Source organism: Pomacea canaliculata, linkage group LG1 (genome assembly GCF_003073045.1).
Source record: "Pomacea canaliculata isolate SZHN2017 linkage group LG1, ASM307304v1, whole genome shotgun sequence".
NCBI classification, from domain to species: domain Eukaryota; kingdom Metazoa; phylum Mollusca; class Gastropoda; order Architaenioglossa; family Ampullariidae; genus Pomacea; species Pomacea canaliculata.
Window position 1 is genome coordinate 25,202,725 of NC_037590.1, and position 12,647 is coordinate 25,215,371.

At 35.7% G+C, this 12,647-nt stretch overlaps 2 protein-coding genes across 3 annotated transcripts; one reads left to right on the forward strand and one right to left on the reverse strand.

Annotated features, from left to right (window-relative positions):
• The first annotated feature begins 1,263 nt into the window (after positions 1-1,263).
• On the forward strand, positions 1,264-3,947 carry LOC112570301 (peptidyl-tRNA hydrolase ICT1, mitochondrial-like). Its single transcript, XM_025248688.1, has 6 exons — positions 1,264-1,424; positions 1,712-1,775; positions 2,070-2,129; positions 2,413-2,495; positions 3,351-3,520; positions 3,743-3,947. Exons 1-6 carry the CDS (start codon positions 1,329-1,331, stop codon positions 3,819-3,821), a joined length of 552 nt encoding a protein of 183 aa, XP_025104473.1. The 5' UTR covers positions 1,264-1,328; the 3' UTR covers positions 3,822-3,947.
• Positions 3,948-4,925: 978 nt separating this feature from the next.
• LOC112570285 (cytosolic Fe-S cluster assembly factor NUBP1 homolog) lies at positions 4,926-12,625 on the reverse strand. 2 transcript variants are annotated; one of them, XM_025248676.1, is made up of 11 exons: positions 12,552-12,625; positions 11,835-11,936; positions 11,210-11,343; positions 10,167-10,235; positions 8,729-8,761; positions 7,721-7,811; positions 7,346-7,500; positions 6,628-6,738; positions 6,310-6,412; positions 5,927-6,010; positions 4,926-5,785 (listed from the first exon to the last, which is right to left on the reverse strand). In XM_025248676.1, exons 1-11 carry the CDS (start codon positions 12,580-12,582, stop codon positions 5,712-5,714), a joined length of 987 nt encoding a protein of 328 aa, XP_025104461.1. In that variant the 5' UTR covers positions 12,583-12,625; the 3' UTR covers positions 4,926-5,711. The 2 variants fall into 2 exon arrangements, with proteins under 2 accessions (XP_025104461.1, XP_025104454.1); XM_025248669.1 differs by having other exon boundaries at positions 12,527-12,578.
• Positions 12,626-12,647: the final 22 nt, after the last annotated feature.

Below are 12,647 nucleotides of genomic sequence, written 5' to 3' on the forward strand. Positions count from 1 at the left end.
CTCGAGCAAAGAATCTAGAAACGGGAAGAAGAATAGATGCAATAACTAGTCCTACCCTTTTCGAAAAAAAAAAAAAAGGAAGCAGTGAGCAGTGCCAGCATAATAGCCACTCACGCAGTCATGCTGAATGCACTCAAGAATCGAATTAACACTGAGTCTAAGAAATAGAAGACTAATAGCGGTGCAGTTGAACAAATCTTCTGCTGTCGCATCTTGACAGCAATTGCGAGGCTGGACAATATTTGGCGTAACAAAACATCAAGTTGACAAATTACTTGTACACATCCTGCTGTACGGATGACAGACGCTAACGTTGCCTGTCGATGAGATATATAGGCCTGATATATTAAAATGCCTGAGGATATGTTGCTTCGAATCTCGTAAAAGTGAGAACGTAAATGGTTATATTTAATGTGGCACGGTTACCACCTAGGCTGGCCACCATGCAGGGGTTGGGGGAAATTGGTGTTGTACGCCGAGCCTGCAGCTAAGGCTATGTCACGACAAAGCAGCCAGACTTGTAAACAGATACCACATTATGGACATTTCTTGCAACAGTCAAGCGGCGGAAGCTTGTCTTGTTCGACCATGTGACTAAAACCGTTCTACGGTGTACTTTGGAGTGAGGTCATATAGAACCACTTGGCAAACAAAAGGGTGGACTGGTCTTTACGTGCAGGGCCTGGCTTACCAATTAACGCTTAAGACTGACCTGTGCCGATCAAATTCTGACGGAAATTAAAGACGATCTCGATCTTTTACTGATAGTAAGTTCTTAAAAAAAAAAAAAATGTAATGATCTAAAATGAAGACACTTCATTTATTGTAAATTCAAGTTTAGAATGACTTTTATTTTTTTTTCTAGGCGTTATTGGTATTCGGCTTCGGCTAATGTCTAAAATTGTCGTGCATAGCTTTCCAGCTCCAACGCACCTAACACAAAAACGTTTAACCCCAAATAGAGTTATAGAAATCTGTGCCCCGTGAATATAGAATTGTTGTCAACACCTAATAGAATATCGAAATCTGTGGTTCCGTGAATATTATTTTTAACACACATTCTCTCCACGAACATTTGTTATTGGACTGCTGGCAGACGATTCACCCCCCCCCCCCCCAGTTAACTGCTAAAACGAGGCATGAGACGACAAAACTTCCGGTTTATTCACGTTCTTTGTTTAGGCTCACCGAGACTACCAGCGGCGAACTTCACAAGAGGCTAAGCCTTGGTCTTGGCAGACAGACAGCAGTCCACCTATACACGTCCATGTTCGCTCGGCAAAGAAAGTGAAGGGAGGTAACTCTTTTTGAAAGTCAGAAGGAAGAAAATGATGCGATTTGTATCATCGTGCAAGCGATTTACAGTGTTATTACAAAGTCCGTTAAACACCGTTTCTATTCCTTTTGAAACGTCAAGATTCAAGGTACCAAGTAAACGACCGACAAAGTCACTAGATCGACTTAGCACTATAATTTTTATTTATTTTGTAGCAGTAATTTGTGTCATTAGGTAACCTTTTACCACCTTAGTTTTTTAGTTTGCCATTTCAGTTTGACGGTCCCTTTTCCTCATACACCACATTGTTCTCCTCCACATTGAGAAGTCACTTTACGGTTCTGTCCCCCAACTTCAACAAAATCCAGTTAATTCCTGTAATCGTATGATTTCGCTATGACTGAGGAATGCAAATTATTTTCTCACCATGTGCAGCACACAGATGCAAGAGCAAGGCCAGATACGTCTTCTGTTGACTTTGCAGGCTATATACCCGTCAGTAAGTTCGAAGTGGATCGAATTCCTTGTTACTGTGAATCATAGTATGAGCATTGGTTACGGAATGTCTCATTGAAATGTAATCAAGCAATACATTGTTAAAAAAACGAATCAAAGATTTCTTTTGCTGTCAAGTAATAACGTACGATAATTTGATCCTTTGTAATCTAGTTATTGCCTACTCTAAATCTCAGACTTCCATCGCAAATGTTTTTATCTGCTTTTTGTAAAACTTATTTTTATGCTTTATCAACTTATTGGCTGCTATTTGATTTTTTTAAAATAACATTTTCAGATGAACTTGATATCTCATATGCTCGAAGTAGTGGACCTGGTGGACAAAACGTGAACAAAGGTAATTTTCAGCTGATAATGATGCTAGATTGTAATGGTTTTAGAGACTTGATTTCATAGAGGAATCCTTTAACTCTGTTTTAGTCACTGTAGCATAAACTAGGTTTTTTTTTTTCAGTATTTTTCAAGATGTTTTTAACTGCAAATATCTTTATAAACCTAGATAGCAGCAGTATCTTAATTATACAATGCTACTCTCCTGCTAAAAGAAAATAACCACTTCAGGCCTTTTTACATTTATTCTTCACAATAATTGTCCCATATCTTCTGTTGGGTGATTGCAGTAAACACAAAGGTGGAAGTGCGATTCCATTTACAGAGTGCTTCTTGGCTGTCACAAGAAATCAAGGACAAACTGAAAGAAATGGTATGTAAAGATATCTCTTTTGCTGAAGGTCAACTGATTTCTAAACTGTTTTCCTTTTACATTTATTAAATCTGATAGAAACAGCTTTGCTTGTACTGCCTTTACGTTGATATTTACAGTAGTGTGAACTCGTGTCCTCAAAACATATTTATCATTTCAGTATCTAAGAAATATGTAAATGATGTGTCACATAAAAAAATTGTTTGCTGAAGACAGCATTTGACAAGAGTGGTCAAACTGGCTTAAAGGAACTGCTCCATCCTGTTTTATTCCCTCCCTAGATCTACATTGACTTTGGTGTTTCCTGTTGTTGCAATTATATTTTTACTTGTACTCCAACTACATCAAGTTGTTTTCACCTATAGACATCTTTCACAATGTCCACAGCCTTTGTGTGGGCCATCTTATCTGAGGCATTTTAACTTGATGGATAACTCATCTCTAGTTGTTTTTTTTTTGCAATTAAAACTTTGTTTCTGATCTGCAGACCTTGAACATTTTCTGATCTACAGGTGTTATATTTCATTGCTACACTTTTATATTGGAATGTGGATTTGAGCATGTACAGGATGTTGAATGCATTCTCAGTGAGAAGTGTTTTTATTTTTGCCTTTTGTTCTTGTGGATTGACTGCTTTGTAATGACTAAGTTCTAAAATTGATGACCCTGTGCCCCTAACAGTTATTATTATTGTATATTCTTGTTTTTGCAAAGCACTTTGAGCCTGCTTTGGTGGTAGAGAAATATGATATACAAGTCACATTATTATATGCAAATATGTAGTAATACCTTATTCTTAGATTTCATTCTTTTGAAGTATCATTTACAGTCTTTAGCATTTAATTATTTTCACAGGAGAGCAACAAGATTACAAAAGATGGATATTTAGTTGTGTCATCTGAAAGGACACGAATTCAGCTCTTAAACCAAGCTGACTGCATGGACAAATTGAGAACAATGATTTTCCGAGCAGCCATCAGGCCACGGGGACTGACTCAGGAGGAGATTCAGCTTAGGGACAAAAGGTAGTTGGTGTGCTTTTTAACAGTGATTTATCTTAATTATGAGCACCAAGATCAATATGTAGATTGTGGAATTTGTGTATATGCTTAAATCCAATTTTATTTTATGTATGTGTGTGTGCAGTAATTAATAAACACTTAACTTTCCTGAAATAGCAGTTTAATCTTTGTTAGGATTAACAGAATGAATCACCTCCCGCAAAACCTGCGGCTGTTGTGTTTCAGATTGGCTAAAGCCAAGGAGCAAACATTACTCATGAAGCGGACACATTCTTTGACGAAGCAGAACAGGGGTAGCATGTAGAATACACAATTTGAACTTTTTTTTTGTGTGTGATTGAAGGATTTTTACTTGCCTGAGTTGGTATGTGTATGAATAAACACCAGTAAAACATCAATAGTGTTTAATAAATACTTAACCAGGTGTGTACATGTGTTAGTAAGATTTGATTTAGCATGTGATATATGGCCTTGAAATGCTTGAACATTCTTCTGTGCTGAGGCCTCGTGAACCCTCCTTACAACTTAAGCAATGTCTCAGGAACCCATCTAAAAAAACTGTCTTTCCTTCTAGATGGTAGGAATCCATATAGTTTGCCTGTGCAGCAATTTTCACTTGATATGAGAAGGTACTTTGCATGATTGCAACTCATTTTGACTTGTTAACTTATGCCTGAAAACACTTGAGACTGTTAAAAATGGGAGAGATGTCTTTTCTTTTACATGGTGTATTTAAACTTTATTATTATTGAGACACGTTATTTGTTGTCATGGTAAACTCGGAACATACTTTTGTTATTTGAGGGTATTTTTCTTCTTTGTGCAGTGCATGTATTAACCAAGGGCTATAAAACTGTAGTGGAAGTGATTAAGAATAACTTCCGTCTGTGCTCTAAATCCTCAGCTGTCTGCTTCCATATAGTCATAAATTTTCTTCCTGAATATATCAAAACATGAACTTTTGAACATAAGCACATAACTTGAGATGTAATTATACAGGTAACATTAATTGTCCACAATTCTGTTTTTTCTGGTCACCTGACTATAAATACTAAACATCGTCAGCAACTGTTGGCCATCGGTCACTTTGACCCAAAGCCAGTATATCTATACTCTCTGCCAAACCCATGTCCCAATATCAACGTCGCCACAGATCGATCCCAGTCAAGACCAGATTGTACCAACACCAAAAGTAGAATCAACCCATGATCAAAAAAAGGATAGATCACTGACGAGACAAATAGCCATTAACATCAGCTATTACCAGCAGAGCCATGCATAGCTCAAACACTATAAATAAACAACTCTGCAATCGATTACCAACAGAACCATGCCTTGTTTGAGTTCAGCCACCATCTTACCCTCTTAAAAATAGCCACATCCAGAGAACAAACCTCACAGTCATGTATAAACATGTTTTTCTCATTGTTTATTTTTTTAAAGCCTTTGTCTTTATTATTTATTTTTAAGTATATGAGACATAGCTTGAGAGATGCTAGGCTAATGCGAGCTGGACCAAAATGGGTAAGAGAAAATATGACAGCTAACATAGAGAGGCAGGTTGACCTTTCGTTATGGCTGTTTTTTGAAATGACAGTATTTCTGAGTTTTTCTTATAACATAAATGTAGTATTTAACTGCTTTTACTGTAATGTTACCATTATATACTCAATTCTCATCTGAACCCCCCCCAGAAAAAAACCAAACAAACCCAACACCAAGTTCTGAACAACGATGATAGATTTATCTATTAGAAGTATACCTCTGAAATGTTTAATTAATAATAATAATAAGCAAAGTTATTTTAATTCTATAATTTCATTGATTATACATTAAAAGCAAATACAATCAATTCTCCAAAAGGGTTTGCAAATAAACAGAACACATTAAGCATAAAAAAACCTTCAACTGTTCAAGGGCCAGAATTTTCTCTATTTGGAAAGTTTATCTTCTTAGATCCCCAAAACAGTGTCCCTAAAATCATGGGTTTCGTAGTTTACAAAAGCACTTTGACCAAGACTACATGATATAATCTTATCCTTTATCCCTATCTTAATGATGATCATGATAAACCTTCCACTCATTCTTGAAATCATGTTTCAATATAATTGTTTAAAACGATGGATTTGTTATTAACATCCATTCACTGGTATCTGAAAACAGTCACGGTTCTCTGATAGTTTCTCCACTTTTTCTAGCCTTCATCCATAGCTTCCCCCGTCTCAGTCTCTCTACTGGATTGTTCTTGGGAACAATGAGCTTGGATTTCTGCAAAAGTGAGAGTTAATGTTCACACTACCTTTCATTATGGTGATACCTCACTATAACCATTTTTCCGTTAGAATGGTTTCTTTTAACACTTTCAACAAGTCTGCTAGTAAGAATGTGCGATGTAGTAAAATAACTTACTGTGAATAATTTGTACAAAAGCCTGTGTTGCTGGTGAATCTGTCACTTCTTCCAGAAATGACTTTCCTTCATCACAGCACTTGCCTGTTGAATTTTTTAAGTCACAACTTATATACCACTTTATATCAATGTAAATGCTGAAATACTAAAAACTTATAAATTATGACCAAAATGTAGGATTTAAAATCTGCCTTGTTTACAAAAGTATCATTTTAACAATATTTTTTTAAATGGACTTGTGCAACCTTCTGCTAAATGGTATGGAGTTAGTGCACCATAAAATTTAGAGAAAATGTTACCATCATGTTTTATTATGCATTTCATTATTTGAACAATAGTTTTTGAGACTGAGAATGTTAGGAACTATTATACAAAGTGTTCACCTATTCGTGAGTCCAGTGGCAGCCTGCCTAGAAAGGGTACCCTGAAATCTGCTGCCATCTTTTCCCCTCCTCCAGTTGATGGTGGAAAAATATAGGAATCTTTCTGTTAACAAAATAAAATCTATTCAATACTTTGGAAAATAAGACAAAATTATAAACCAGTGATTGCTTGTCACAGTATTGGATTTTTAACCTGAAGAGCTTTAATTTTTTTTTTTATGAGAATAAGATCTTTAAACAGCTGTTCAAGAGATAGGCTAGTGTTGAATAATATTATTTCATGTTACTTTACTAGTAACAAATTTTTGGCTTCATTACCTTGCACTTTGGACATATAAAGATACTCATGTTTTCCACCACACCAATTACTGGTAACCCAACACGCTGACAGAAGTTGATTTCTTTACGAACATCAATCAATGACACTTCCTGAAAAATTTAAATCACCAATAAGAAATAGAATGACAGTCACCATCATCTTTATTTAACTAGGTTCAGACCTTGGAAGTTGCCAGATAATGATAGGTTTAGGCTTAGTCTAAAACTGATTCAAACTGGCTATAGTTTAGGATGAAAGGCAAGGTAGCCTCAGAGGTCTGTAACTACAGCCTCTTATTACAGTTTTGTTCCCAATGTCAACACCAAGAAACAGGCCAATAATACAAATATTTTGTGATCTGCAATAATCAATAAATACTACATACAGAGTGGACTTTGAAAAAAAAAATCAGTAGACTTCATAATGTGAGCATCAACTCAACACTGTCATCATTCACAGTACCTATTAATATTTCAATTAGTGCACTGAATAGCGTTATTCACACTTACATAAACCATTCAAAAATGTTAGCAACTTGGACACTTTTTTTTAATGGCTAAGCATTTACATTGTCCAACAATTATGTTACTTCAAACCCATGGTTTATTAAAGCAGAGTGGTCAATTTCCCTACAAGACCCTTCACAGTTACCATCTGATTTTAACAGATGTGGCAAGTTGTCATGAAGATTTTACTCCACAAAATTATTATCATCACCTGAGGTGTTGTGAGGACAATGGCACCATCTAGTTGTGTTTGGCTGAGGTACTGCACTATGGATAGATGTTCATCAGAGGTACCTGGTGGAGTGTCTATGAGCAAGTAATCCAGCTGACCCCAGTCCACATCACGCAAAAACTGCTTGATCAGACCTGATAACACAATGAAATATGCTATCAGTCCCTTTCCTTCACACTCTGTCTCAAGCATGTATGTGCTCTCTTACACACACACACACATACACATGCACTATTTGACATCGGATCTGTTTTGAAAAATATTTTGAAGGCATAACCAATAACTATGTGAATATCTACTTGAAAATGACTACAAAGAGTTTTAAATATTTTTATAAACTGATGATTTCATCACCATTTTTTCGCGGTCCTCTCCAAATAACAGCATCTTCAGGGCCTTTCAAGAGAAATCCCACAGACATCACAGCTAAGTTGTTAGAAATATACTGGAAACAAGATTCAAGAAATGAAGAAGTCAGGTGACATTCATAAAACTTCTTTCTCAGTAAAATTTATTTAATGTGCATGTGTGCTATATAATTACTGGAGCACCAATACATTACTGTTCATTTATGTAAGAGTTGTAGGATGACAGCAAGCAGACTCTTCTTTTCTCCAAAAATTTTAGCGTTTTTTAAAACTACATATACTAACTTATAAATATGAGTGTAGTGGTAAGAACATTTGTTATCAAAGTCTATTTATAGCAAGTACAGTTTGCAGAAGAAGTGCCTGCACTCACTCTCCCATTCTTGTCCACAAACACATCTCTATTTGACTATCTTTATAATTTATTTATTCAGTCAATAAGCATAGTTCTCCAAGAAACAATTGTTCGATTGCCCAGCTGCTTTATCTATAGGATATTTTCTTGCTTGGCAACAGAGAGGAAAAAAAGATAGCACTTGCTAAACAATGAAATATTGATAAGTAGAGTGAAGAAACAGATAAATGGATGTGATAAGAAGCTACCAGAGGCTCTTTGCTTCATTGATTAGGTCTGTTCACATTCAAGGGACACCAAAACAAAAATGCTGCCATGGACATACTAACATAATATGGTTGCTATTGATGTCTCTACCCTAAGCTTTTGTGAAAACAAATACTTGACAAGGAGCACTTGAAACAAATTCTTTACCCTAAACGTTTGTGAAAACAAATTCCACATTGCAATGATTTTACCAAACAAACGAAAAAAAACCATACACAAAATACTGGCTTTTGGTAATGTACAACTATTGCTAGTGAACAGTCAGACCTTTGCAGCTCTGTTGTAATGCAGTCTAAAGATACCTACTACACAGCCATTCTGCATTCACTTAAAGTTTTATAATAATCTACCTGAAAATATTTTGGAACTTACAACTGGGGACCATCCAGAAGCACTATGATGAACCTGTGATTGAAAAAATTGTTTTAAAAACATTTTTTAAAACCAAAAGATATGCAATTTTATTGTATAACTAAATATCTAAGCTACAATTAAATTTTATTTGATAGAGTATTTCGTAGATCTATCATTTTCAACAGCTCTACTAAATACTGTACTCTTGCTCTCTCTCTCTCTCCTCAGTACTGGTTACCTTAATTAACAAACACATATTAAATAAACACAGGCTTTGTAAAGATGTTACCAAATAAAATTCCCCACTTTAGCTACTTGATTCGCTTTTCATCCAAGATTTTCCATTCACAGGACTTAATCTGGGATGTCTATAAAAAGTACTGAAATAAACAGTACCATCCTAATAAAAAAAACAAACTAAACAAACAAAAAACGTCTCAATTATTTGAGGGAAGAGAAAAGCCACTTTAAGTGCAGCATGATGATTATCTATTATAGAGATGAATGACAATATGAACCAGGAATCAGTTCGTTTTCTGTGCAGCGGTTAAACTGCTGGCCTGCATTTTTTGTTTTTTTGTTTTTTTTAAAATCTTTTTCTACAAGCTCCAAACCCCTTATTTCTTAGTGTGAGCTTTGAAATTTGCCCATCACTGAAACATGTCTGCTAAATCAGTAGAGATTTTATTTATAGACTTAGCAGTACAACTCTGTCTGCCTCCAAAATGTTTTACTCCTCAGTGAGGCCCTTCTATACTCATTCTGAACAGTGATGCAGGGCATCATTGCCAATGCTTAATAAATAAAGCTCCAGGGGTACAACAAACACCTGCAAGGTCTGAATATCACATTAAAACTTTGGAAACAAGATCTTTTCCTTTACTTTCCATGTTGGCCCAGGACAATGACTTATCCTTGCTTCATAAATACAGTGCGGGTAACCACAACCCATGGCCCAAGTCCAACGACCTACAGACTTCATCTTCATAAATATACTCAAATATATACTCAATATATTCTGTTGCTTAGGGGACAACAAAGTCCTGTGCAGCTGATCACCAGAATTACACCTATCCTCTTGGTCCTAATTCAGCTCCAAGACTATTCATCTCACTATTCCTAGATCATGTCAAGTGTGGCTGGTATACCAGAAAATAAACTCACCCTCTCTCATTTAGCCTAGTAACTGAGAAAGAGTTTTAATCTAATTCACACTTCTTTTGTTGTGTCAAAACTCTTAGGCACTTCATGTTGCTGTATCAGAGTATTCAGTATCTCGATTACCTTAAAATTGTAGCTGATTTTTATTTTTAAAACAACAACAATTGTCTCATTCTGAGGAAACTGCTCTGATGTATAAAATTATATTGCCCTTTTAAAAATTCCATAACTTTTTCAGACTTTCAAAACTCTGTACAAACCCTGTGAACACTTAACACTTCCAGTGCTCGCTCACCTGTTCATTCTGTACACCCATGATGGTTGGAATAGAGGGACCACAAATATCAATGTCAAGCACACCAACCTAAGGAATATAGCAATGATTATATATGCAAGTAGTGATAAAGATGACAAGAGCAGCGATAAGCAGTTACAGAATGTTAGATTATTGAATAGCAATAGAGAGGTGGGAAACAACCACCACAAAAAAAAAGAAAGAGAACACAACATTACAGTGAGAGGAAGTTGAAATCAGGAGAAAGTATCACAATTCAGATATTCTTAAAGCACTTCATAAAATGACAGCTAAAAGCTCTGAAAGTATTATAAATAAAGATAAAGACCAAAGAGCTTGAACAGTTAAAAGAAACTGTAGGAGATTATGCTTGGACCCCCTCCTCTTAAAAAAATACCAAATCAATGATGAACTTTAAAAGACTGCAAGGACTACATTGATGATAAAATATATTTTAACAAGAGATACAAAACTTTAAAAGGTCATGGCAAATTAAATACACACTCAGACATGTGCACATGCACTCACAGAGCATTATAAATGTTACAGACACATGATAAGTAGCAATTTTTTGGGCTAATTGTAGGAGTGATGAACAGAAGAGAGGGTAGCATTGATAATAGACTACCCACAGACCACAGTTTGTTGGGTTTTGACGGGGGAAATTTGGAAGCAGAAAAGCTTCTTTGAATGCTCATGCTCATGCTCCCACTACAATTTCTCATTAGTTCCTGTATTCAATAGCACATGTAACAGATCACATGTGGCGCATTGTGTGACCAGTGTCAACAAATCATGCTAATTAAAGCAGACGACATTTTCTGCTTTCCCTCATAGCAGATCATGTTAATTAAAGCAGATTACTTTTTTTGCTTTCCCTCATAGCAAAAGAGTAGCAGCCATATTCACTCTGACTAAATAGCCCTTCTGACATAGTCCATAGTCAATACTTATTTTCTTTTCTATTCAAATATCAGTGGAAAAAAACAGTGAGTGGGAGGGAGAGAGAATAAAAGGTTTTGGGGTAGGTATTAATGACATGCCTGTATGTTGTCATCTGCAGCCAGACCATGTGCAAGATGTGCAGTGAAAGTACTTTTGCCAACGCCACCTTTTCCAGACAGGACAACAATCTTGTGTCTTACACAGGATAGCTTTTGCTGGATTTCCTGTATCGCTAAAGATATAAAGACATGTATTTCATATGACTTTAGTTTAACTGAAGACTTAAAAATAAAACATAACTTATGAAGCAAAAATAAACATATAAATTTCAATACATTAAACTGAATGTAAAAGTCCACATTTTCCAATTCAGTATGACATATAAAACATGTGTGTAGTTGTTTTGAAACTGAATTCTTAATTTTTCAATTAATTTAATTTTCCATGAGGTTATTTTGAGCTCACTGATAACCTCAAAAAACCATGTATAATACTTACGTTACCAAATAAATAGTTTTGAACTGTCATGTGTTTTCTGTATTTTATTTTATTCTGCGTTTAGTACAGTTGTTTATTTTTTTTACAGCTCATATATAGCTTGTTTTCCTGTCCCTCATATATCGCCATGTTTCGTTCTTGTTTTTAAGCGCTAAGAGCATACTCTTTAACGATGTGAGTATGCGCTTCAGAAATTTTGCATTTATTATTATTTATTATTATTACCTTGGTCTGGCTCCTTTGGCAAAGAAGCGCACAAAGACTGGTTGGGGCAACCTTGACATGCTGCCACCTTTCCTGCTGATTCACTACCTGTGCCAGGGCAATCTGCTCACCAACACAACGATAATCATCCTTCTAAACGGCAAACCACACGGGGTTTGGCTAACACTGTTTTCTTGAAGCACTTCAACCCATCAGTTTCCAGAATGCAAGGAAAATGGGTTCAAGAGCTCTAATATGAACCGTATATGAACAATAAGGTAAATATCTGCTGATCTGTATCAAAATAATAACGTTTCCTGTAAAGGAAACAGGGGAAAACGAGGCTGTTTAAGAAAATGCTTGAAGAAAACAGTGTTCGCCCAAACGTGAAAGCCGTTATTCTGACAATCTTATTCTTATAACATTAGTAGTTGCTGGAATAACTGAAAGCATTGTCCTCAGTGCGTTGATGGTGGCATCAGTTTTAACCGATTACTGCAAGAGGTTTCCCTTATTCCCATCACGTTCTAATTTTTGAACGGATCTTTGGTTAGTGATCTTTTAAATGTAGAGCTTACTTCATGCAAAAGACATGAGACTCATCTACTTTCTTGACAAATACTCTAGGTGCGAACCGATTCTTGTTTAATTAAAATCTTCTCATCAGTATTTCGAAATGAAATGCGAATCGAATTATCGAACATTATACTGACTATCGAAATTAAGGTGCAGCCTTACGTTCACTCGCATTTGCAGGGATGTCAGCCATTTTGAAGCAGCTGAAAGAGTTTATTTGCAATCGCCGATGCAAAAGAGTTCCTAACGATAACGAAA

Excerpts from the sequence above, each read along its gene's own strand:
- LOC112570285 (XM_025248669.1), bottom strand. The coding sequence starts at position 12,563 with ATGCGAGTGAACGTAAGGCTGCACCTTAATTTCGATA. Across the intron at positions 11,344-11,834 it reads GCCAAAGGAGCCAGACCAAG|CGATACAGGAAATCCAGCAA; the intron begins GTAATAATAATA and ends TTATATCTTTAG. Across the intron at positions 6,739-7,345 it reads TTGTCCTCACAACACCTCAG|GAAGTGTCATTGATTGATGT; the intron begins GTGATGATAATA and ends TAAATTTTTCAG.
- LOC112570301 (XM_025248688.1), top strand. The coding sequence starts at position 1,329 with ATGATGCGATTTGTATCATCGTGCAAGCGATTTACAGTGTTATTACAA. Across the intron at positions 1,425-1,711 it reads TTGAAACGTCAAGATTCAAG|CACACAGATGCAAGAGCAAG; the intron begins GTACCAAGTAAA and ends CACCATGTGCAG. Across the intron at positions 2,130-2,412 it reads TGGACAAAACGTGAACAAAG|TAAACACAAAGGTGGAAGTG; the intron begins GTAATTTTCAGC and ends GGGTGATTGCAG.